The following is a 22,285-nucleotide window of genomic DNA, read 5'->3' as shown; positions in this document are numbered from 1 at the left end:
GCTATAGACCCAGACCTTGTCTCCAAAAAAAAAAAAAAAGAAAAACCCGGAAGGTTTGAAAGTTTTTTTTGAGAATTTAAAAACAAACACACACACTCCTACCCCCCCCCCCAAAAAAAAAAACACACAAAAAGGCTAGCCTGAACATGAAAGGAGGAAAGAAACTTTTTATTCTTACTCTTTCTTTTGCCATTAATCTGCTAAGCTGTTTTTATGTCCTGAGTGAAGAGAAAGAGTGGCAAAAAGGTTTGCTTTCCTTTTTCCCACTAAACTAGGGCTACAACACTAACTTAGGGAATGCAACTTTTGGAGGCGTACTAAGGTTTGATGCTGTTGACTTCATATTTTTTGGTATAAATTCTTAGTTGTAGGTTTTACAAGATAATAATGGTGGTGTTTTATAAGCTGCTGAGTCAATCAGAGGGGCTGGCTATATGGAAAAACTTATAAAGTTCATAGCTCAATGGGGTAAAGGCTGTGAATATCAGGGGAGGAGGCAAAGAGTCTTGGTTTTGAGTTGAGATAATGGTACAGTAATATTTGAAAGATTCATTTGCCAGAGTAAGCTATCATTATCCTAAAATTTTAAAAAGGTAAGTTAAAAGGCGGTTAAGTCAAATACTGGAGGACCGCCATGCTTCAGCCTTAATATAATAATTGGAATATTTTGATCCCTGAAGGTTATATCTCATTATAAAGATGAATTAAAGCTGATAAGACCATTTAAAATTTTTAATAGGTAGTCTGTAGAAGTAGCATTTTCTGGTTTTGGATATTTTCTTTTCCAGAAATAATTTGTTTACGGGAACTTTACCTAATTCTTTATTTGGCGTAGTCACTTATGATTATGAAAGTATTTGATCACATGGTGTTTTTTTTTTTTTTTTTTTTTTGGGACGGAGTTTCGCTCTTGTTACCCAGGCTGGAGTGCAATGGCGCGATCTCGGCTCACCGCAACCTCCGCCTCCTGGGTTCAGGCAATTCTCCTGCCTCAGCCTCCTGAGTAGCTGGGATTACAGGCACGCGCCACCATGCCCAGCTAATTTTTTGTATTTTTAGTAGAGACGGGGTTTCACCGTGTTGACCAGGATGGTCTCGATCTCTTGACCTCGTGATCCACCCGCCTCGGCCTCCCAAAGTGCTGGGATTACAGGCTTGAGCCACTGCGCCCGGCCCAAAACCAGTTACATTTAACCACCTATTCCTTACATAATTCAGTGGCCCAGAACAACTTACCCAAACCTCTGACTTACACAGAAAGACGTCACATAAAATCTCAGGACTGGGCTGGGCGGCTCACACCTGTAATCTCAGCACTTTGGGAGGCCAAGGTGGGAGAATTGCTTGAGCCCAGGAGTTCAAGATAAGACTGGACAACATAGACCCTATTTAAAAAAATAGAACATTAAAAATTAGCTGGGTGTGATGGCATGTACCTGCAGTCCTAGTTACCTGGGAGGCTGAAGTGGGAGGATTGCTAAATCCTAGGAGTTTGAGGCTGCAGTGAGCTGTGATTGTACCACCATACTCCAGCCTGGGAGACAGAGGGAGACCGTCTCCAAAAAGACAATAAAAAATGAAATAAAACATCTAGGAACTGGTTGAAAAAAGGGTATTATATGCACTATCCTCTCTCTTTCTGTTGTTAAGTGCAGAGTGCTTACTTGAAAACTTAGTAGAGAGGCTAAGCTCCAGAAATGTTTCATCCCCAAGGTTTCAATCTGAGGAATTATTTTCTAGGAGTACACCCATTGTTATCAATACTCCATTGGAATAAAACAATTTGGATTTTCTGTGGAATTTCTTTTTCTTTCTTTTTTTTTTGAAAGATGGGGTTTCACCATGTTGGTCAGCCTGGTCCTGAACTCCCGACCTCAGGTGATCTGCCCGCCTTGGCCTCCAAAGTGCTTGGATTACAGGTGTGAGCCACCACGCCCGGCCCGAATTTTTATTATAATGATGTCATTAGATTAAGAAGTGTTTTTTTTTTTTTTTAAAGGTAAATAACCCCCTTCCCCCATTTTCTTTCCTTCATTTGCTCATCACTCCTCACCCTTTCCCGCAAAACATACGTTTTTTAGTGGGAACTTACTTTATGATTCAGTGATGTGGATGTGAATTATTATATATTTAATAATATGTGTCAGAATAATATGTTTTTTTTTTTTTATTTTCCTATTTTTAATACCACATTAGGATCTCTCTTTCCTCATCATGGTACATTTGAAGTAATAAAGAATACGGATCTTGATCTGGATAAAAAGATACCTGAAGATTACTGTCCCCTTGATGTCCAAATTCCTAGTGATTTAGAGGGGTCTGCATATATCAAGGTATTTGTCAAAATATTTTTCATGTAATTTCTTATGAATAGCCCTGAAGCTAATTTGTTAACTTTTTTTTGTTTTTGTTGTCATATAGGTTTCAATTCAAAAACAATCTCCAGATATAGGTGATCTTGGCACAGTTAACCTCTTCAAAAGACCTTTGCCCAAATCCAAACCAGGTGTGGTTATGTTCTGTCCTCTAATTTCTGGTCTTCTTTGAGCTGGCATTTTAAAATAAACTGAAGATAAATATAGCTTAGGAATAATAGATATTTTAAAATAAGAACAGTTCAAAATATTCTTCTAAAATCTGTCAATAAACCATTAGTGAATAGCTATGCAACCTTTTTTTTTTTTTTTTTTTTTTTGGAGATGGAGTTTCACTTTTGTTGCCCAGGCTGGAGTACAGTGGCTTGATCTCACCTCACTGCAACCTCCACCTCCCGGGTTCAAGCCATTCTTCTGCCTCGGCCTGCCAAGTGACTGGGGCTACAGGCATGCGCCACCACGCCCAGCTAATTTTGTATTTGTAGTAGAGACATGACTTCTCCATGTTGGTCAGGCTGGTCTCAAACTCCCTTCCTCAGATGATCTGCCAGCCTCAGCCTCCCAAAGTGCTGGGATTATGGGCGTGAGCCCACAATGTTTTTTAAGACGACTGACTTACTGGTTTTCTCTGTTAAAGAACTGAGGTGTTTATATTTTGGAAAGAATATAGCTTTACACAGTGGCAGTATCATAGCCACTGAGGTTTATCTGTGGCATGATTATTGCTAATTGATACTTCCCTCTTGAAGAATTGAAACTTCCCTCTTTAAGAATGAAAGCTTGGGGGAATAAAAACAAAAAAACCTTCCCAGTATCCTGCTGGGATGATTTGTAACACAGTTGCCATTGGCAATAGAAAATTTCTATTCACAAAAAAAGTGAATAGAAAAAAAAGAATATACTGTAATATAGTATTTTCTGAACATTTGTCGTATGTACTCAGATCGCCATTTAAGCTAATTAAGGCATAATATTGTTAGATAATTGATACATACATTTCTTGTCTTTCAGGTTCCCCACATTGGCAGACAAAATTAGAAGCAGCACAGAATGTTCTCTTGTGTAAAGAAATTTTTGCACAGCTCTCTCGGGAAGCTGTTCAAATTAAATCACAGATCCCTCACATTGTGGTGAAAAACCAGATTATTTCTCAGCCTTTTCCAAGTAAGTGCAGCCCTGTTTTGACTTTATGAACAGGACTTTGTGTTTTGAGGAATAGGACAGAGAAGGTAGCTGTTAGGATGTGTTGGGAGAATAATAAGAGCAAAGGAATAGTGTGTTATCCAGCGTGACAGCCAGTAAAGCATGTAACACAAACTATTCTGTGGATTCAGTTCTGTGTCCTAAATAGTGTGACCTTTGGATTTTTAAGCTACGTATCAAAAATTTGCACTTATGTAGTCATTATTATTGTCAAGAGAAAAAATTTGCACTAGCATAGCTACATTTTATTTAATAACAGTTGCTTTGAAGGGAGATTGTCTAAATGAGAGGCCAGTTTAAAAATGTTTACTCTCACGCTTGTCATCCAGCACTATGGGAGGTCAAGCTGGGGATATCACATCAGGTTGGGAGTTCGAAACTAGCGTGGCCAACATGGTGAAATTCAGTCTTTACTAAAACAAAAAAATATATATTTTTTGAAGTTTACTCATAATATTTTCAAATTTGTAGAAACTGGATTTAAATTATATTGTTCAAAAGCAGGTAGACTTGTCTGGGGATGAGTTTGTATTTAGCTTTGCACTTGTTTTTTATGTAAATTCTAAGGGCAGTGATCTTAGAATGAAATAGGTTTTAGTGGTGAGAAATTCCATCCTACTTCTTATGGGAGCAGGGAAGACTGACTGTCTTCTACTCAGTAAAACTGGATACCAACTCTTATTTTAAAGGAAAAAGCAATATATAGCATTTTTCACCAGTGTTTAGCCACAGCTCAAGGGCAGCAGCCATATTATATGTCAACAGAATTCGAATTATTGAAATACATGGTAGTTTATTATATTCATGAATAGTCATCTTGATATACACATGTTAATCATGAGGCCTGATCTTTAAGTTTAGAATATATCTTTTGAAAATGAACTATGATTATACTTTATGAAGACAGTTTGTACCTTCCCATATTTTATTTACATCTGTCCTCCTCCTTTTTATAAATAGATTTGCAGTTATCTATTTCTTTGTGCCATTCCTCAAATGATAAGAAATCCCAAAAATTTGCTCCTGAGAAGCAAAGTCCGGAGGACCACCTTTATGTCTTAGAGCATAATTTACATCTACTGATTAGAGAGGTAAGGAAATAAATGTTTTCTTGCATTATGGTGAGCATGTGCGGGGCAGTGAGTATGCACAAACCCCCTCCTCCTCTTCTGAGTCTTGATTATTGACACAGCAACAGCATCACTGTCTAATATGAAAGATCCTTGCTGTGTGCTAGGGGAATACAGAGATAATCAGGATACTGTCCCTGTTCCCAAGCATACCTTCTAGTGGTAGAGAGATGCAAGTTTTGGCCGGGCGCGGTGGCTCAAGCCTGTAATCCCAGCACTTTGGGAGGCCGAGGCGGGTGGATCACAAGGTCAAGAGATCGAGACCATCCTGATCAACATGGTGAAACCCCATCTCTACTAAAACTACAAAAAATTAGCTGGGCATGGTGGCACGTGCCTGTAGTCCCAGCTACTCAGGAGGCTGAGGCAGGAGAATTGCCTGAACCCAGGAGGCGGAGGTTGCGGTGAGCCGAGATCGCGCCATTGCACTCCAGCCTGGGTAACAAGAGCGAAACTCCGTCTCAAAAAAAAAAAAGAGAGAGATGCAAGTTTTAAAGTAGAAGTGTAAGAAACATGATGTTCAAGTTCAGAGGGAAGGGTGATTCTGACTGGGAGAGATAATGGAAAATGTCTTGCCAGAGTCTGTGAAGAGACTAGTTTTATTTTAGGACATCTTCTACTTACAGATTATCTACAACTGTTTCCAGGGTTCTGGCTCACAGCCAGGGTAATTTCAAAGGAATATCCTGTGAAATTTCATAGAAGTATGTATTACAGCCTCCCCTGCCCTATGCAAAATCTGATTCAGTTGATTGTGATGATGCAAGAATTGTTTTTAAAAAGCTCCTCAGGAGGTTCAGATAGGCAGCCAGGTTTGGGAACCTCTAATCTAGGGTATAGTGAAAGAACTATTTACTGATTGCATGTGTTCTATTTATGAGACTCAATGAAGAGGACTATTTTACATTGTAAAACTTTTAAAATAAAAATTAAAGCTTGAGATCCTTTTGCTGTTCAAAAGCATGATTGGGTTTTCATGTTCATATGTGAGTTGTGGCTCCGTCAAACCTTATTAGGATGTCAGCACATTACCCATTTGACGTGAGAAAAGGAAAAAAATTACAGCTTGAGAAGGACCCTTCTCTTTACAGACTTGCATTATGTGTGACCTATTAGATGCTTGCATTTTTCTCCATGTCAGGTTTCTTTTCATATGTGGTTCAAACCCATTCCTTTCAGTGTTTCTAAGATGTAACCCATGTTTTGATTAAATATTATATAGCATTTACTATGTGGGTATTGGTTATTTAAAATGGCTGTTTTTGTTAGTTTCATAAACAGACTTTGAGTTCCATCATGATGCCTCATCCAGCAAGTGCACCTTTTGGCCACAAGAGAATGAGACTTTCGGGTCCTCAAGCTTTTGATAAAAATGAAATTAATTCATTGCAGTCCAGTGAAGGGCTTCTGGAAAAAATAATTAAACAAGCAAAGCATATTTTTCTAAGGAGTAGGTAAGGTTGAACAAAGTTACTGTTTTCTGTTTTCTCTTTGAAATTGCATTTTGTTTTCTTCTGTTACATACTTTTTTGGAATGCTTTAACTTTTTTTTTTTTAGGGAGAGGAAGTGTAAGAGTTTATTTGCCATCATAGACTGGGTCCTGTCAAGTCTGGGGAGGACTTAGATCCACGTCTGATCTAACAACGTATTCTTTCTAACACTGTCACTTTTTTGCAAAGACAATTGACTAGGAGAAATGTGCTTTATAACAGCATACTTTCTTCAGTAACCCAGCCATGAGATACTTATTTCTGAACTGATTTAAATCCTTTTGTTGAGGGTTGCTGTATTTTTTATTTCTTGCACATTTTAGGGTTTGGAGGACACTCTCCTTTATGTTGACTTATTTAATCTTTGTTCTTTGGGACAGGCAGTATTAACCTTGTTTTTACTGATAAGATTGAGGCTTAAAGAAGTTATGCACCTTGCTCAAGTTTACACAGCTAAAAAGTTGCAGAACCAGGATTCGTGCCCAGTTCTATGTAATTCCCAAAATTGTTTTTTTTTTCTTTTATATACATTGCTTATAAAATAACATGGCGTGAGTACATATAAATGTATCTTTTTCAATGCTAAAGGGTGCTTTTCTATTTTATTATTGGTACTTAGTGAAAAGTCCTGTTTTTACTTCATTTGTAATTATGCATTGGTAGTACTCCACAAGTTCAGGAATGGACATTGTCGTTAAATAGATGATATTTTGGTTTCCAGTATTTTTCTTATTAATACAGTCTTTTTAGTATATTAGTTTGTAGTATTAGAGTAGAAATTTAGGTCCTTCAGCTTTTAATAAAAGGAATTTTTACTAAAAAGGGAGACACTTTAGTGAAGACAGCATGATACAGTGAAAAGAGTAGCAGACTTGGGTGAAAGGTGTATAAGCCAAGGCTCAACCACTTGCTAGGTAACTTTGAGCAAAATATTTAGTGTCTGTGGCCCCCCATTTATTCCCCTGTCAGTATTAGGTATAGGAGCGGGGTCTTAGGGTCATAGTAAACAATGTATGTAGAAGTATCTTATAAGTAATAAAGTATCATGTAGGTTACTGTTACCATTAATAACAGTTCAATTTAAAAAGCTGATAATCTGAGTAGATTGTTAATCTTGCAAATTTCTGATTGACCATAAATTTAAATAATCCCCAAAATAAATGTTAGCATGAAAATAACTATCTTTAGAACCATTATAAATTTCAGAGTAGTAAGTGTAGCCTTGGAAGCAGCAAAGCTTTAAAAACATTACTCCCTTTCTGGTGTACAAAAAGCTTAGTGGTAGCTCACGCCTATAGTCCCTACACTTTAGGAGGTCGAGATGGAAGGCTTGCTTGAGCCCAAGAGTTTGAGACCAGCCTGGGCAACAGTGAGACCTTGTCTCTACAAGAAGTTTTTTTGAGTTGAAGTCTTGCTGTGTCACTCAGGTTGGAGTGCAGTGGCATAGCTCACTGCAACCTCCGCCTCCCGGGTTCAAGTGATCATCCCACCTCAGCGTCCCAAGTAGCTGGGATTATAAGCGTGCACCACCATGCCTGGCTAATTTTTGTATTTTTAGTAGAGACGAGATTTCGCCGTGTTGGCCAGGCTGGTCTCAAACTTCTGACCTCAAGTGATCCACTCACCTTGGCCTCCCAAAGTGCTGGGATTATAGGCATGAGCCACTGCCTGGCCAGGAAATCTTTTAAAAATTAGCTGCTCTTGGTGTGGTGGCTCATGCCTGTAATCTCAGCACTCTGGGAGGCCAGGCATATCCCTTGAGTCCAGGAATTTGAGACCAGCCTGGGCAACATGGCCCATCTCTACAAAAAAATTTTAAAAAGTAGCCGGGTATGGTGGTATGCCCCTGTAGTCCCAGCTCTTTGGGAAGCTGAGCCTGGAAGATCACATGAGCCTGGGATGTTGAGGCTACAGTGCGCTGTGGTCACACCACTGCGCTCCAGTTGGGATGACAGAGTGAAACCATGTCCAAAAAAAGAAAAAAGACTGATGTGTATGATACTATGCACAGTAAGATCTCTTGACATGCTAATATATTTTTATGTATTTATGCTTTGGTTCTAAGTTTTGGCTATTGATTAGTGTGTATAAGTTTACTGGCTTTGGAATTAATTCCCAGGTTTTTGGCTCTGGATTTAGACTCCTAGATTTTGTATCCCAATTTACAGCTATGTGGCCGTGGGCAAATTGCTGAACATTGCTAAACATTTTTCTCTTCTAAATAAGGAAATAATAGTGCCTACCTAAGAAACAGAGTTGTTAGTAAGATTAAATAATACAATTCAGGAAAGTGCTTATTATAATGCTTGCTGTATAATGAACACTTGATGAATCCTATTTCTCATTTGTATTGATATTTTTCTTTTTCGGAGTGTAAGGTTTTAATTGTGCAAAAAATCTCCAGCTTCTCTTCAATATGATTGTAATTTCAATACAGTAATGGGTCTAGATGTGGCTATGCCACAAGTCATTTATTACCAGGGATCAAATATTGACATTTGTGAATGATTTATATTGGGTTTGTACCCTAGAGTATCCTTCTCACTCTTTTCCTGATAAGCTTTCCTGAGTGGAAGAAAATGAGTGAGTTAAAGGGAATAAAATAAACCCATTATGAATCGTGATAATCAGGAGTATGTGATGAGTGTGTATTGTAGTGTGAAGCTGAGAACCTACACATTCAAGCAGTGTGAAAGGTTTCTTAGAACTACCTCTACCTTTATTTAAAGTCTGCTTTATACTTAGTTCTAAAAAGTAGTTATCTAGTTTTAAAATTTTCATAAAACTGATGAGTCATTTATATTCCTATCATTTTGTGTGATAACAAAGTTTTTTAACCTCTCGTGTTTAATAGAACTGCAGCAACCATTGACAGCTTAGCAAGCCGAATTGAAGATCCTCAGATACAGGCTCATTGGTCAAATATCAATGATGTTTATGAATCTAGTGTGAAAGTTTTAATCACATCACAAGGCTATGAGCAAATATGCAAGTAAGTGGCCAAAATAAAAGTTTTGTATTTAATTTGTTAACTTGTTTTTAATGTATTGATGTTTGCTGAGTAATTATATTAAGTATTTGGTTTTTATTTGCTAGGGTGGCATAACATTTCTGTCAATTATATCAACTGTAGAGTTTTTTTTTAATAAGTGGAGTCTCACTCTTTTACCCAGGTTGGAGTACAGTGGTGATCATAGCTGACTGCAGCCTCGAACTCCTGGGTTTAAGGAATTCTTCTGCCTCAGTCTCCTGAGTAGCTGGGACTATAGGCGTGTACCTAAGAAACAGGTCTATGTTGCCCATGCTGGTCTTCGACTTCTGGATTCAAGCAATCCTCCTATTTTGACCTCCCAAAATACTGGGATTACAGGCATGAGTCACCACTCCCAGCCCGTTTTTTTTGATGGCAGTTAGTTCTTAGGAAAAAATCCAAAAAGTCTGTTTTTAAACATTGTAAGAATGAGAGGTAAGAATGTCTAAAAAATAGTCTCTATTAGGTAAATGTTACATATTTGAGCTGGGGTAAACAGTGAACCCCAGCACTGAGCAGAAAGCTGTCTCAACTCTTGAGACTCCAGGTCTGCTTCAGTTCTTGCCTAATGGCTATACAGTAAGTCTAGTATATTTGAAGTGAATAGGGTCATTTGTATTCTAGCCTGTACTCTCCATGTTATGCCTAAAACAGCTGAAGTTTTACAGCTCTCATGACCTGGTGTCGATCCTGGGTGTAATCCAGATCATGATTATGCCCTAAAAACTGGATTGATAACTGTGTGTCTGTGAAGGAGGTAAGATGGCTTTTGTCCCCAGCCTTCATAGGAATGCAGTCTACTTGATATACATTCACAAATCACAAGTTAATACAATTGACTAGTAAGCCATCAAAGGACTTTTTAGGCTACCTTTTGAGCCTCTGTGAAATTTAACACCTGACATTTATCAGGCTCTGTGACTACTTTTAATTTTTAAAGTGTTAGTTGCTTTATTTCCTTTTTGTCTCAATTTGTGTTTTTGAGATGGTGTCTTACAATGCTGTTGTCCAGGCTGATCTCGAACTCCTGGGCTCAAGCAGTCCTCCCGCCTTAGCCTCCTGTGTAGCTGGGACTACAGGTGTGTACTACCATACCCTTCTTAGTTGCTTTATTTCAGACAGACTTAACTAGCCACAGTAAAGCAAAACATACTGTGAAACACAAAATAGCCACCCTTAGGAGTAGGGGCAGAAAATACATTTATAATCCTTTTTTTTTTTTTTTGAGATGCAGTCTTGCTCTGTTGCCCAAGCTAGAGTGCAATGGCACAGTCTTGGCCCACTGCAGCCTCTGCCTCCTGGGTTCAAGCAATTCTCCTCCCTCAGCCTCCTGAATAGCTGGGACTACAGGTGCGTGCCACCACACCTGGCTAATTTCTGTATTTTTAATAGAAACGGGGTTTCACTGTGTTGGCCAGGCTGATCTTGAACTCCTGACCTCATGATCCGCCCTCCTCGGCCTTCCAAAGTACTGGGATTACAGGCATGAACCACCGCACTCAGCCTTATAATGCTATTTATTTCTCTTTCTTTTTGATTTTTCCTATGTACAGTAATTCCCTATATAATGCTGTTTTTTAATGCAGAGGTTTTAATTCACTTAAAAAATGAAAATAGGTAAGTGTGAGTTTAGATGTAGAATATGGAAGAATACACATGGGAAGGCAATTAGCCTTGAAACTTTCAGAGAAAGATGATGGAGTAAAGCAGAATCATAGAGTTTCCTTCCCCTATATCTAAAGAAATAATAAAATAATTGGGGTGATTGGGGGTGGGGTGGGAGAAAGTAGGTGTCAAACAGATGAAAAAAGTTTGGATTGCATTTTTAACCATTAAGACTGGGTGATGGAATTACAGGCTTTCGTTATACTTCTGTTCGTGTTCATTTATTTGCCAATAAGCCTTTTGCCCTCCTAGTGTTTGTGTTTATAATTTTAATAATAAAATGTGAAGAGAGAGTGAGTGCAATGGAAAAGAAAAGAGAAAGTTATCATTGAATTGTTTATACTAGAGCTAAGACTAAAACTGTGGGATTATGGTTACAGGTCCCAATGTAAACGTTCTAAACTTCCATGAAGAAAGATTTGTGATAATGTAGCCTTGACAGAATCAAAGAGAAGTAGGAATGAAGGAGAAGTAGAAGGCAGTAGTAGAATGCTCTTTTTCTCATCTTCTATAGCTGGTGTATTAGGATTCTCTAAAGGGACAGAACTAATGGAATAGATACATATACGTAAAGGGGAGTTTATAAAGTATTAACTCACAGGATCACAAAGGGCCCTACGATAGGCAGTCTGCAGGCTGAGGAGCAAGGAGAGCCAGTCTGAGTTCCAAAACTGAAGAACTTGGAGTCCGATGTTCGAGGGCAGGAAGCATCCAGCACAGGAGAAAGATGTAGCCTGGAAGGCTAGGCCGATCTCTCTTTTCACATTTTTTCTGCCTGTTCATATTCTGGCTGTGCTGGCAGCTGATTAGATTGTGCCCACCCAGATTAAGGGTAGGTCTGCCTTTCTCAGCCCACTGACTCAAGTCTTAATCTCGTTTGGCAGCACCCTCACAGACAGCCCAGGATCAATACTTTGTATCCTTTAATCCAGTCAAGTTGACACTCTTAACTATCACAGCTGGGCTCAACTTAGACTATTGAAAGTTGAAAATAATTCTCAGAACTTGTTTGGATGAATCATTTAAAACAATTTCTTACACATCTTTCTAGGAAAGTCTGTGTATTTATGAGCATACATATCCTACCTGTACCTGTACCCTACCTCTCTTTAAATTTTTTTTTTTTTTTACATATACATGTAGAAGACATGTAACCCTACCTCTCATGCAGTTTTGTATGCGTCTTAAAAAACATACAATACATATAACAAAATTAACCATTTTAAAGTGAACACAGTTCAGTGGGTTTTAGTATATTCCCAGTTTTGTAACTGTCATCATTATCTAATTATGGAACATTTCCATCTCCCCCAAAAGGAAACTCTACATATTAGCAATCATTTGGAATTTACCTGCCTTTTAAACTCAGTAGTATTTTTTTTTAAATAGTTCCACTTATGCAGGTAGGCTTAATGATCAGAAGAAAATGGGATCAATACAGGAAATGCTTTACAGAGTAGGAGATTCTTTTTATGTGGAGTATTTTAACAACGTTTAAAATATGTGATTGTTCTGCATTCTTCTGCGTTAAAATTAATCATGTGGCCATAAGGTCCAGAAATGCAGACAAGTACATATAATAAATAATTTATTGCTCAGTAGTATTATATTAGTGAGTAAACATTATTTTGTTAGCACATAGATCTACCTCATTTTTTTTACAGCATTATTGTATTTCATTATATGTCCCAAACTTTTAATCAGTCTTCTGTTGTTGAACATTTTTGTTGAGCATTAGCAAAATAATTTGCACATGTACAGGTATATCTATCTATAGGTTAAAGTCCTGCAAGTATAATTGCTGGCTTAAAAGAGGACATCTGACGGGCCTGGTGGTTCATGCCTGTAATCCCAACATTTTGGGAGGCTGAGGTGGGCAGATCACTTGAGGCCAGGTGTTCAAGGCCAGTGTGGCCAACATGGTGAAACCCTGTCCATACTAAAAATAGAAAGATTAGCTGGGCATGGTGGTATGTGCCTATAGTCCTAGCTACTTAGGAGGCTGAAGTGGAAGAATTATTTGAACCCGGGAGACAGGTTGCAGTGAGCTGAGGTTGTGCAACTGCACTATAGCCTGGGTGATAGAGTGAGATTCTGTCTCGAAAAAAGATAAGGACATTTACATTTTAATTGGTACTATCAAATTATTCCTCAAAGTAGTTGCCAAAAGTATGCAGTCACCAATGGTGAGTGATAAGAGTCCCTGTTCCTTCACACCTTGTTTTAAGAAAAGAATTTTAAAATGTGGGTTACATTTATATGTCTTTAAGCCTTTTGAGTTTTGTGTTTTTCTTTGAGAAAATAATGTAAACTTTAGTTCATCAAAATTACAACCTTAAGCCAGGCATTGTTGCAAACACCTGAAGTCCCAGCCTCTCTGGAGGCTGAAGATTTCAAGGATGCAATGTGCTGTGATTTCTTAAATTTTTAGCAGTTGTTTTGGGAAGATTACAGTGATCTGCTTGTTATTTACTGGCTTTTATATGAGTTTTTTTATTTGACCTAAGCCAAATTAATGGGAGTATATGTATTCTGACTTGTTTGCTGATTATTTCAGTAGGAGAAGGTAAAGAATTAACAATTTCTGTTTCTGTATGATAATTTGCTCTTTGGTTAACACTGGCTCTAATCCCTTGGAAACCTGATAAGGAAAGATGTCATCTGTATTAATAGTAAAAATGATCTCAAATTGGTAAAATGATCTGAACTGGGAGAAATTTTAAATAACTGATGGGAATGCTTTTGGACTTCCCTGGCTGGTGGTGACTTTTAAAGCTGATCTTGGCTTGTGGAAACCATGCCTATGGAGTTGTTACAAGACCTTATGGCTCCTGTTAGGACAGGTCCCATGTATACCCAATGTGGATCTCATCTTGCAACAAAGGTATTTTGCTGCTATATAGACAGCTGCATGGCCTGCTGGCAAGCTGTGGTCTCTCCAAATCCTCTGGGTAGACTGGTACTCAGTGTGGTCTGTTGTATTCTGGAGTAAGTCTGCTTAGTTGAACCAAAGAAGACTCCTGCATCTCCTTCATGGATGTTTATGTGGGTTATTAAAACATTTTTTTTTTTTTTGGCGGGGTGCAGCGGCTCACACCTGTAATCTCAGCACTTTGGGAGGCCGAGGCAGGTAGATCACTTGAGATCAGGAGTTTGAGACCAGCCTGGCCAACATGGGGAAATCACATCTTTACTAAAAATACAAAAATTAGCCGGGCATGTTGGCGGGCACCTGTAATCCCAGCTACTTGGGAGGCTGAAGCAGGAGAATCCCTTGAACCCGGGAGGCGGAGGTTTCAGTGAGCTGCGATCATACCACTGCACTCCAGCCTGGGCAGCAGACTGAGACTCTGTCTCAAAACAAACAAACAAATACTTTTTAATTTGATGTTGAGGCTTATTGTTTATAATACTGTATAATTTTGAACATCTCTGAATTTTAGTCTATGTGTCTATAAAGGTCCATCCAGCTGCAATTGAATATTGGAGTTGAGCAGATTCGAGTTGTACACAGAGATGGAAGAGTAATTACACTGTCTTATCAAGAGCAGGAGCTACAGGATTTCCTCCTGTCTCAGGTACAGTTGCAGATTGTGTCTTAAGCCTCCTCCTTTTCATAGCTACTTAAATCACAAATTGGTTAAGAAGTAGTTAAAATGTAATAAATTAAGAAGAAAATGTTTTTACAGTAGAAATTAAATTGTTTAATTTCTAATGCACATTTTACAACCTGTTGGTTAATTGAAAGTGCTGATAAACTGTTCCAGGTTTTCATGTCAAGATGGACCAGTTCTGAGACTAGCAAGTTTTTTCCCTGATGTCATATTTGTGAAGATTTACAACATCTGTAGGGTTTACAACATCTCCAGAGTAGAGAATTATTAACCTGAAGAAAACTAGAGAAAGGGAGATCATATGTAAAACTATAATGACCAGCTTTGCGCAGTGGCAGCATCGTAGCCAATGAGGTTTATCTGAGGCACGATTATTGCTAATTGAAAACTTTTCCCAATACCCCACCATGACGACTTGAAATGTAGTTGGCATTGGCAATTTTTGGAGACTGAATTATATATTAAAAAGAAACAAAACAAACAAAAAAACTCTATAATGACCATTATCCTTAATAAATGAAGTGGTTTAATCATAAGTCCAAGGGACAGTATAGAAAGTGATGGATTTAAGGCGGGGTATGGTGATTTGCGCCTATAATCCCAGCACTTTGGGAGGCTGAAGCAAGAGGATTGCTTCAGGTCGGGAGTTCAAAACCAGCATGGGCAACATAGCAACACCCTTGTCTCTACAAAACTAGAAAATTGAATGGTTGTGTTGGTATGTACCTATAGATATAGCTATTAGGGAGGCTGAGGCAGGAGAGTTGCCCGAGTCCTGGTGTTCTAGATTACAGTGAGCTATGATTGGTCCCACTATATTCAGCCCAGGGTGACAGCGAGATATCATTTAAAAAAAATAAAAGTAATGGGTTCTAGTCCCAGCTCTACCATAAACTTGCTTTGTGACATCAGACAAATTTCTAGCCCTTTCTTTTTATATCTCACAGCATTTTTCCTAATTTCTTCATGGATTTTTTAAATGACCCAGTGAAATACTGAATTGTGAGATAAAGCGTAGGTTTTTGAAATGCTAATGCAAGATACTTTCCACCCTAGAAGCAATTATCTTATATACTGATTTGTGTCTTCGGTGCCAAGTAAATAAAATTCATTTGTTAGGCATGGCAGCTCTTGGCTAACTACATCCAGGTTGGCTTTGGTCACCTTAAGCACACACACAAAAATATATTAGAACACTACTGAGTAGGTACCAGAATCAGTAGAAGGTCTAGAGAACAAGGCTTGTAAATGGGTAGGGATTAAGGCTAGATATAAGAATCATGGCCAGGGGAGTGGCACTAAGGCTGTCCCAGCACTACTGCCTTCAGCACGGGTGACGGAATGCATTATAAATTGCCCTTATTGTATCAGTCAGAGTCTTAACAAGAAATAGGTGGCACACTCAGGAGGCTAGTTTTAGGAGGACCTAGTTACTAAAGATCTATTTACAAAGGGGTAGGTATAGGAGAGCCAACAGGGATAGTGTGGTAACCTGCTGCCAGTAGTAGTAACCAGGTAACCAGACCCCAGGGGCTTAGTGGTCACCATTCCTAGGCCAAAGTTAAGAGGAAGGAAAGGTCACAGGAACTGTAAGGGGGACAGTCATGTTAGAGCAATCCATCTTGAGAAGACCAGCAGCCAGTCAAGAGATACAGCCAGCCTAGACAACCTCACAGGGAGGGTGCCAGGAGAATAAATACGCTGACTTCACTCTTCCTTGCCATCCTGCTGCCTCCCATTGGATGGCTCCCATTATCTGAATCCAGCCCTAAGCCAGAGGACGTAAGAAGCTATTAAGGTAACCACGTGTGTCAGCCTCTCAGGGCAGAAAATAAGGTAGACAGTGGATTTGAAGGGGCAAATGTTGCACCATATTCGGTGATCTAGACAGGAGTCTGCAGTTGGCCAAATTTATGTCATGTGTCTGTGCTTAAGTTGCCAGTGGGCAGGAGAAGCAAGTGTCAGGCAACTTCAGTGGAAGGTGGGTTCCTATTCCCTCTCGCTAAGTTATACACAGGAGGATTCCTCAGACCTAAGGCAGTGTTGCTGTGCTAGTCAATGAGTACCCCAACAAAAGTTTACTTTATGGTCATGATGTAAAGTCACTGCATATATCTCTGCTGATTGTCAGTCAAGTGTCCTTTTTCGTTCACAGATGTCACAGCACCAGGTACATGCAGTTCAGCAGCTCGCCAAGGTTATGGGCTGGCAGGTACTGAGCTTCAGTAATCATGTGGGACTTGGCCCCATAGAGAGCATTGGCAATGCATCTGCCATCACGGTGGCCTCCCCGAATGGTGACTATGCCATTTCAGGTACTTTCTGCTGCTTTGAATGAGAAGGGACCATTGGGAGTTTGGCTTTAACGTTTAGATTTAATAATTAAATATAGGTGAGAGTAATTTATCTCTGTAATAAATTGGTTAATGTTATATTTACACTGAATATTTATTTGATAATAGCTATTATTCAGAGCAAGAGATTATTATTTCTCTTTCTAGTATTTGTAAAAAATGTTTAAATTGGCATCTCATGTTCCTCAGAGAGTCTGAAAAGTGTCATCAGCATTGTTAGTTCTGCAGTTCCAAACCTTAATGGATAAAAACTTTAAAAAAATGTACTGCTGCAAACACGGAAAGAAAAATATCTGATCCTAAAAAGAGTAAAGGGATGGAGCAGAGAGGAGAAGTATTTTAATTAATTAACTTATTTGTTTTTGTTACGGAGTCTCACTCTGTTGCTCAGGCTGGAGTGCAGTGGTGTTATCTCTGCTCACCGCAACCTCCACCTCCCATGTTCAAGCAATTCTCCCACCTCAGCCACCTGAGTAGCTGGGACTAGAGGCACCCACCATCACACCTGACTAATTTTTGTATTTTACGTAGAGATGGAGTTTTGCCATGTTGGCCAGGTTGGCCTCGAATTCCTAACCTCAGGTGATCTGCCTGCCTTGGCCTCCCAAAGTGCTGGGATTACAGGCGTGAGCCAATGCGCCCAGCTGAGGAGTATTTTATTAAGCACCTACTATGAGTAGACACTTTATAGACACTTGCATGAGTATTATTATGTAACTTAAATTTATATTTGAAGCACTTCGATTTTAGCATGATCTTCGTTTCTAATATCTGTTCTGACTATTTTAAAGATACAATCATGTGTTGCATAACGGCAGGGACAGGTTCTGAGAAACGTGGTGTTAGAGGATTTCATCGCATGGTAATAGAGTGCACTTACACAGCACTAGATGGTACAGCCTACTACATACACATCTGGGCTACATGGCATAGCCTGTTGCTCTTAGGCTACAAACTTGTACAGCATGTTGGTGTACTGAGTGCTATAGACAGTTGTAACACAATGGTATTTGTGTATGTAAACATAGAAAAAGTACAGTAGGCTGGGTACAGTGGCTCACACCTGTAATCTCAGCACTTTGGGAGGCTAAGGTGGGTGGATCACGAGGTCAGGAGAATGAGACCAGCCTGACCAACATGGAGAAACCTCATCTCTACTAAAAATACAAAAGTAACCAGGCATGGTGGCCCATGCCGGAATCCCAGCTACTTGGGAGGCTGAGGCAGGAGAATCGCTTGAACTCAGGAGATGGAGGTTATAGTGAGCCTAGATAGCACCATTGAACTCTAACCTGGGTAACAAGAGCAAAACTCTGTCCGAAAGAGAGAGAGAGAGAGAGAGAGAGAGAGGAGAAAAAGGGGGGGAGGGGGAGGAAGAGGGGGAGAAAAAGAAAATACAGTAAAAATATGATATAACTTATGGGACTACCATTATATATGCCATCTGTCATTGACTGAAATGTTATGAAGCTTATGACTGTATTTGAAAGAGTGGGTAGTTAGAAATATTTCCCCACAGGATCACAGCTTGTGAATCTGCAAGCTTGGTCATTGCTGTATCTTTATTGCAAGGAATTTCAAAAGACCCTTTTCTTTTCCCAAGTAATAGTTAAAACCTCATTAAAACCTGAAGTTCTTAATTCAGAATAATCTTTCCTTCATCTCTTTCAGTCCTGATTTTAAGTGGTTGAGGTTTCTTTACATATTAGGCATGTATTAACCAATTCATTGAATGACCTATATTATCAAATGAATGTACTGAAAAAAATAGGTGGAAGTGCCAGGTGTGGTGGCTCATGCCTATAAGCCCAGCCCTTTGGGAGGCTAAGGTGGAAAGATTGCGTGAGCCCAGGAGTTTGAGACCAGCCTTGGCAACCCAGTGAGACCTTGTCTTTAACCGCTACCCCCAAAAAAGCTTTGTACGTTTTTTAGTGCTGCATGTGGAAGCAAAAGAGATGATTTCCTGAAAATAGCACATTTGACATTCCTAGGTCAAAACTCATCTTTGTGTACAAATAATAATTCATGAGTATTTATATTGGCCTCTTATATAGAAGTTAGAATTTTTTTTCTTGCATGTTGAAACTGGAAAAGCACTTTTTAACAAGAATGTTTCAAGTTGATAGACAGTTTTTGTATTTACAGTAGAATGAAGTTGTGGGATTTACCTTTGTTATTTCAAGTTTGGTAAACTAGAGTGTATTGCTATTTTTGTTTTTCTCCACAGTTCGTAATGGACCTGAAAGTGGCAGCAAAATTATGGTTCAGTTTCCCCGTAATCAGTGTAAAGACCTTCCAAAAAGTGATGTTTTACAAGACACCAAATGGAGTCATCTTCGTGGGCCGTTCAAAGAAGTTCATTGGAATAAAATGGAAGGTCGAAACTTTGTTTATAAAATGGAGCTGCTTATGTCTGCACTTAGTCCTTGTCTACTATGATTTTTTCAAGACGTTTCCAGAAACTTTGACTTGAAATGTTTGCAGATCAACTATAAGCACAAAGAATAAATAACTTCCAAAGGAGCATTGCTTTTAAAAATAATAATGAGGAAATGTGTATTTAGCACATTGAGTGCTTTCACTTTATAAATGACAAGAGCTTTGAAATGCAGAAGTTTATGTACAGTTGTATATGCAGTAATGGCAAGATGTAAAATAATACATTTTTCATGCAGTTGGAAATATTACTAACTTAAGGGTTTGGATTTGCTTTTTTAAATATTCCTTCTTTGATGTTGACATCAAATAAAGTGTGTGGTTTAAAAAATCTCCAAATACTTTTTTTCTCCCCCAAATACTTTTTTTGAGATAACGTCTCACTCTGTAGTCCAGGCTGGAGTGCAGTGGTGTGGTCATGGCTCACCGTAGCCTCCACCCCCCGGGCTTAGGTGCTCCTCCTGTCTCAGCCTTCTGAGTCTCCTACTCTCTAAACTCTTGATAACCTCTTCCTCCAGTTGTCTCCTTTAAGCTTGCCTGGGTCTAACCTACATAGGTAATTTAAGAACGTCCTTAGAAAGGACAGCTGAAGGCATAGGAGGTAGATTATCTCTTTAGGGCATCCCTGAGTCTTTTTGGTCTGTTCTCCCACTTGAATGACCCTACCAGTTGAGACACTTAGTGCATGACTCATGCCCAGCCTTCCACCTGGGATTCTCAAGCCTCCACCCAGCAGCCCTGGATTGCTTTCTCCAATTAAGGCGCCTTTCCATTAGCTCTCCGCTTTTTCAAAGGGAAAAAACTAATGGATTAATGGATTATTTTTTCCAAGGAACTTGTTTGCACTTCTTGGAAATGTGCCTAAAGTGTGCCCATTAGTAAGAGATAGATTTAGCTTTATGAGCCTTTTGCTACCACTGAAAGAAATACCATATAGGTGAGGTCTCCTTATAAATAAGGCTTTCAATTTTTAAAACAGACATTCTGCTTTAACAATTTGTAAGATGACTGTGCAGTAATAAAAGTTCTTTATATTTCTCTACCATTTTTTCATTAAAGAAAAATGAAGGCCAGGCACAGTGGCTAATGCCTGTAATCCCAGCACTTTGGGAGGTCGAGGCAGACAGATCACAAGGTCAGGAGATGGAGACCATCCTGGCCAACATGGTGAAACCCTGTCTCAACTAAAATACAAAAAAAAAATAGCTGGGCATGGTGGCGCATGCATGCAGTCCCAGCTACTTGAGAGGCTGAGGCAGGAGAATTGCTTGAACCTGGGAGGTGGAGGTTGCAGTGAGCCGAGATCACGCTACTGTACTCCAGCCTGGCAACAGAGCAAGACTTCATCTCAAAAATAAAAAAATAAAAAAAATAGTAGAAACTAAAGCAAATGTGTAGGAAAATGGTAGCTTAGTTGCTGTGGTAGCAATTCTTGTGCCTTGTGTTTGTTTATATTTTCTAGTTTAGTGTTTTAACCTGAATTTCCTGGAGTTTGAAGGATGTGCTGTGGAAACCTGGCAGACATTTTGAAGAAAACCAATTAGTCCCTCAACAAGTGGGAGCTGTGGAATTTTGGCTCTACTACTGGCTTGCTGTATGAACTTGGCAAGGCTTCCCTCTGAACCTGTTTCCTTATATATAAATGAGGATAGAGATGCCTCCTCTGCTAACCTCAGTGGTAGTTGAGAGGTTTCAATAAGGTTGGTAATGAATGTTAAATTCTAAAGTGGTACATAAATATAAAGCATTATGTAAGTGTGCTTCTAAGAGTCAAGCCAATTAGAAAGAATGGTTAAGACACCAGCTGTATTTATTAGGAGAAAGTATTTCAGAATGTCCTGCATTGATATTTGTGTGATGTTTTATATATGGTGACGATATTGAGTGCTTTTCATCGAATTTCTTTGCTGGAATACCATCAAATCAAAATGATACCCTGATTATCTCATGTTGATCAGGAATTGTAATTGGCCCTTAAATGTTGGGATTATAGGTATGAGCCACTGCACCTGGGTTCCTTAGGTATTGTTGAATAAAAACAGGGACAAGTGAACTATTTAGTAAGTTCATTTTGTTTAGTTGGAAACAAAAATCTGATCAGAACATGAGGTACCTGAGGGAAAAATATTTTTAGGACAGAACTACCTGGACAAGCACTCGCCTGTAACATCAAAGGAATTTAACCTACCTATGTGTTTGAGATGGAGCAGGTGTGTTATTATTAACAAAAATAATAGATATTTTTGTTAAGGCCTGTGGGCGCCCTGAGCGTGAAAATAAAGGAAAAACCTTGAATTCCTTTGAGGGAATTTCTGGGGTAGTCCTGAGAAGTAAACAAGCAACTTGATAAGCAAGAAGGTAATAGTAGCTTAAAACAATTGCCAAGGAAGTTAAGAGTTGAGATGCTTGGTTCCCTATAGAAACTAAAGATAACATCTTAAAATATGTCCCTGAGTTGTTTTCAGAAACTCACATCCCCACCAAGTGTATTTGCTGGCATGTAGACTGATAAGTCAGGACTCAGGACAACTTGGGACTGCTGTTCTTTGTTCTAAATTTCTCCTTAAGGGGCCTGGAGGAGGTCATGCCCATGAGTTGGAGCTAACATTCTAACTCAGAGTTTTAGACAAAGCTCCTCCTTAGCCAATTGCAAATCAGAAAATTTTTGAATGCACCTATGGCCTATAGGTCTCTGCTTCAAGATGTCCCATCTTTGAGATCAAACCAATGTATAGCCACCATGTATTGGTTTATAACTTTGGCTGTAACCTCTGCCTCTCCAAGACCTTTGTGGTTTTTTGGGGGGTTTTCTTGTTTTTGTTTTTTGAGACAGGGTCTTGTTACCCAAGCTGGAGTGCAGTAGTGCAGTCAGCTGCTCATTGCAGCCTCAACCTCCTGGGTTCAAGTAATCCGTCTGCCTCAGCCTCTCAAATAGCTGGGACTATAGGTATATACCCCTACATCTGTCTAATTTTAAAAAATTTTT

The 22,285-nt window shown here is 39.1% G+C and overlaps 1 protein-coding gene, 2 non-coding genes and 1 pseudogene across 3 annotated transcripts in view; all 4 read left to right on the top strand.

Annotated features, from left to right (window-relative positions):
• MED17 (mediator complex subunit 17) overlaps positions 1–19,630 on the top strand; it is a 26,953-nt gene extending 7,323 nt beyond the window's left edge. The window contains exons 4-12 of the mRNA XM_032295761.1: positions 2,197–2,333; positions 2,422–2,506; positions 3,387–3,539; positions 4,539–4,669; positions 5,978–6,162; positions 9,054–9,191; positions 14,356–14,473; positions 16,665–16,824; positions 19,091–19,630. Of these exons, the coding sequence (XP_032151652.1) occupies positions 2,197–2,333; positions 2,422–2,506; positions 3,387–3,539; positions 4,539–4,669; positions 5,978–6,162; positions 9,054–9,191; positions 14,356–14,473; positions 16,665–16,824; positions 19,091–19,302 (1,319 nt within the window). The 3' untranslated portion in view covers positions 19,303–19,630. The remainder of the gene's footprint in view (positions 1–2,196; positions 2,334–2,421; positions 2,507–3,386; positions 3,540–4,538; positions 4,670–5,977; positions 6,163–9,053; positions 9,192–14,355; positions 14,474–16,664; positions 16,825–19,090) is intronic.
• LOC116563343 lies at positions 3,044–3,224 on the top strand (annotated as a pseudogene).
• Positions 5,650–5,750, top strand: LOC116563368. Its single transcript, XR_004274368.1, has one exon. It is a non-coding gene; the product is annotated as a small nucleolar RNA U13 (small nucleolar RNA).
• On the top strand, positions 14,830–14,974 carry LOC116563373. The gene has a single exon (XR_004274372.1). It is a non-coding gene; the product is annotated as a U4 spliceosomal RNA (small nuclear RNA).
• Positions 19,631–22,285: the final 2,655 nt, after the last annotated feature.

The sequence above is a fragment of the Sapajus apella genome, unplaced genomic scaffold (genome assembly GCF_009761245.1).
Source record: "Sapajus apella isolate SASKATOON/1434 unplaced genomic scaffold, GSC_monkey_1.0 scaffold34, whole genome shotgun sequence".
Taxonomy (NCBI): domain Eukaryota; kingdom Metazoa; phylum Chordata; class Mammalia; order Primates; family Cebidae; genus Sapajus; species Sapajus apella.
Note: the sequence above shows the minus strand (reverse complement) of the source record. Positions and strands in the feature narration are given on the sequence as shown.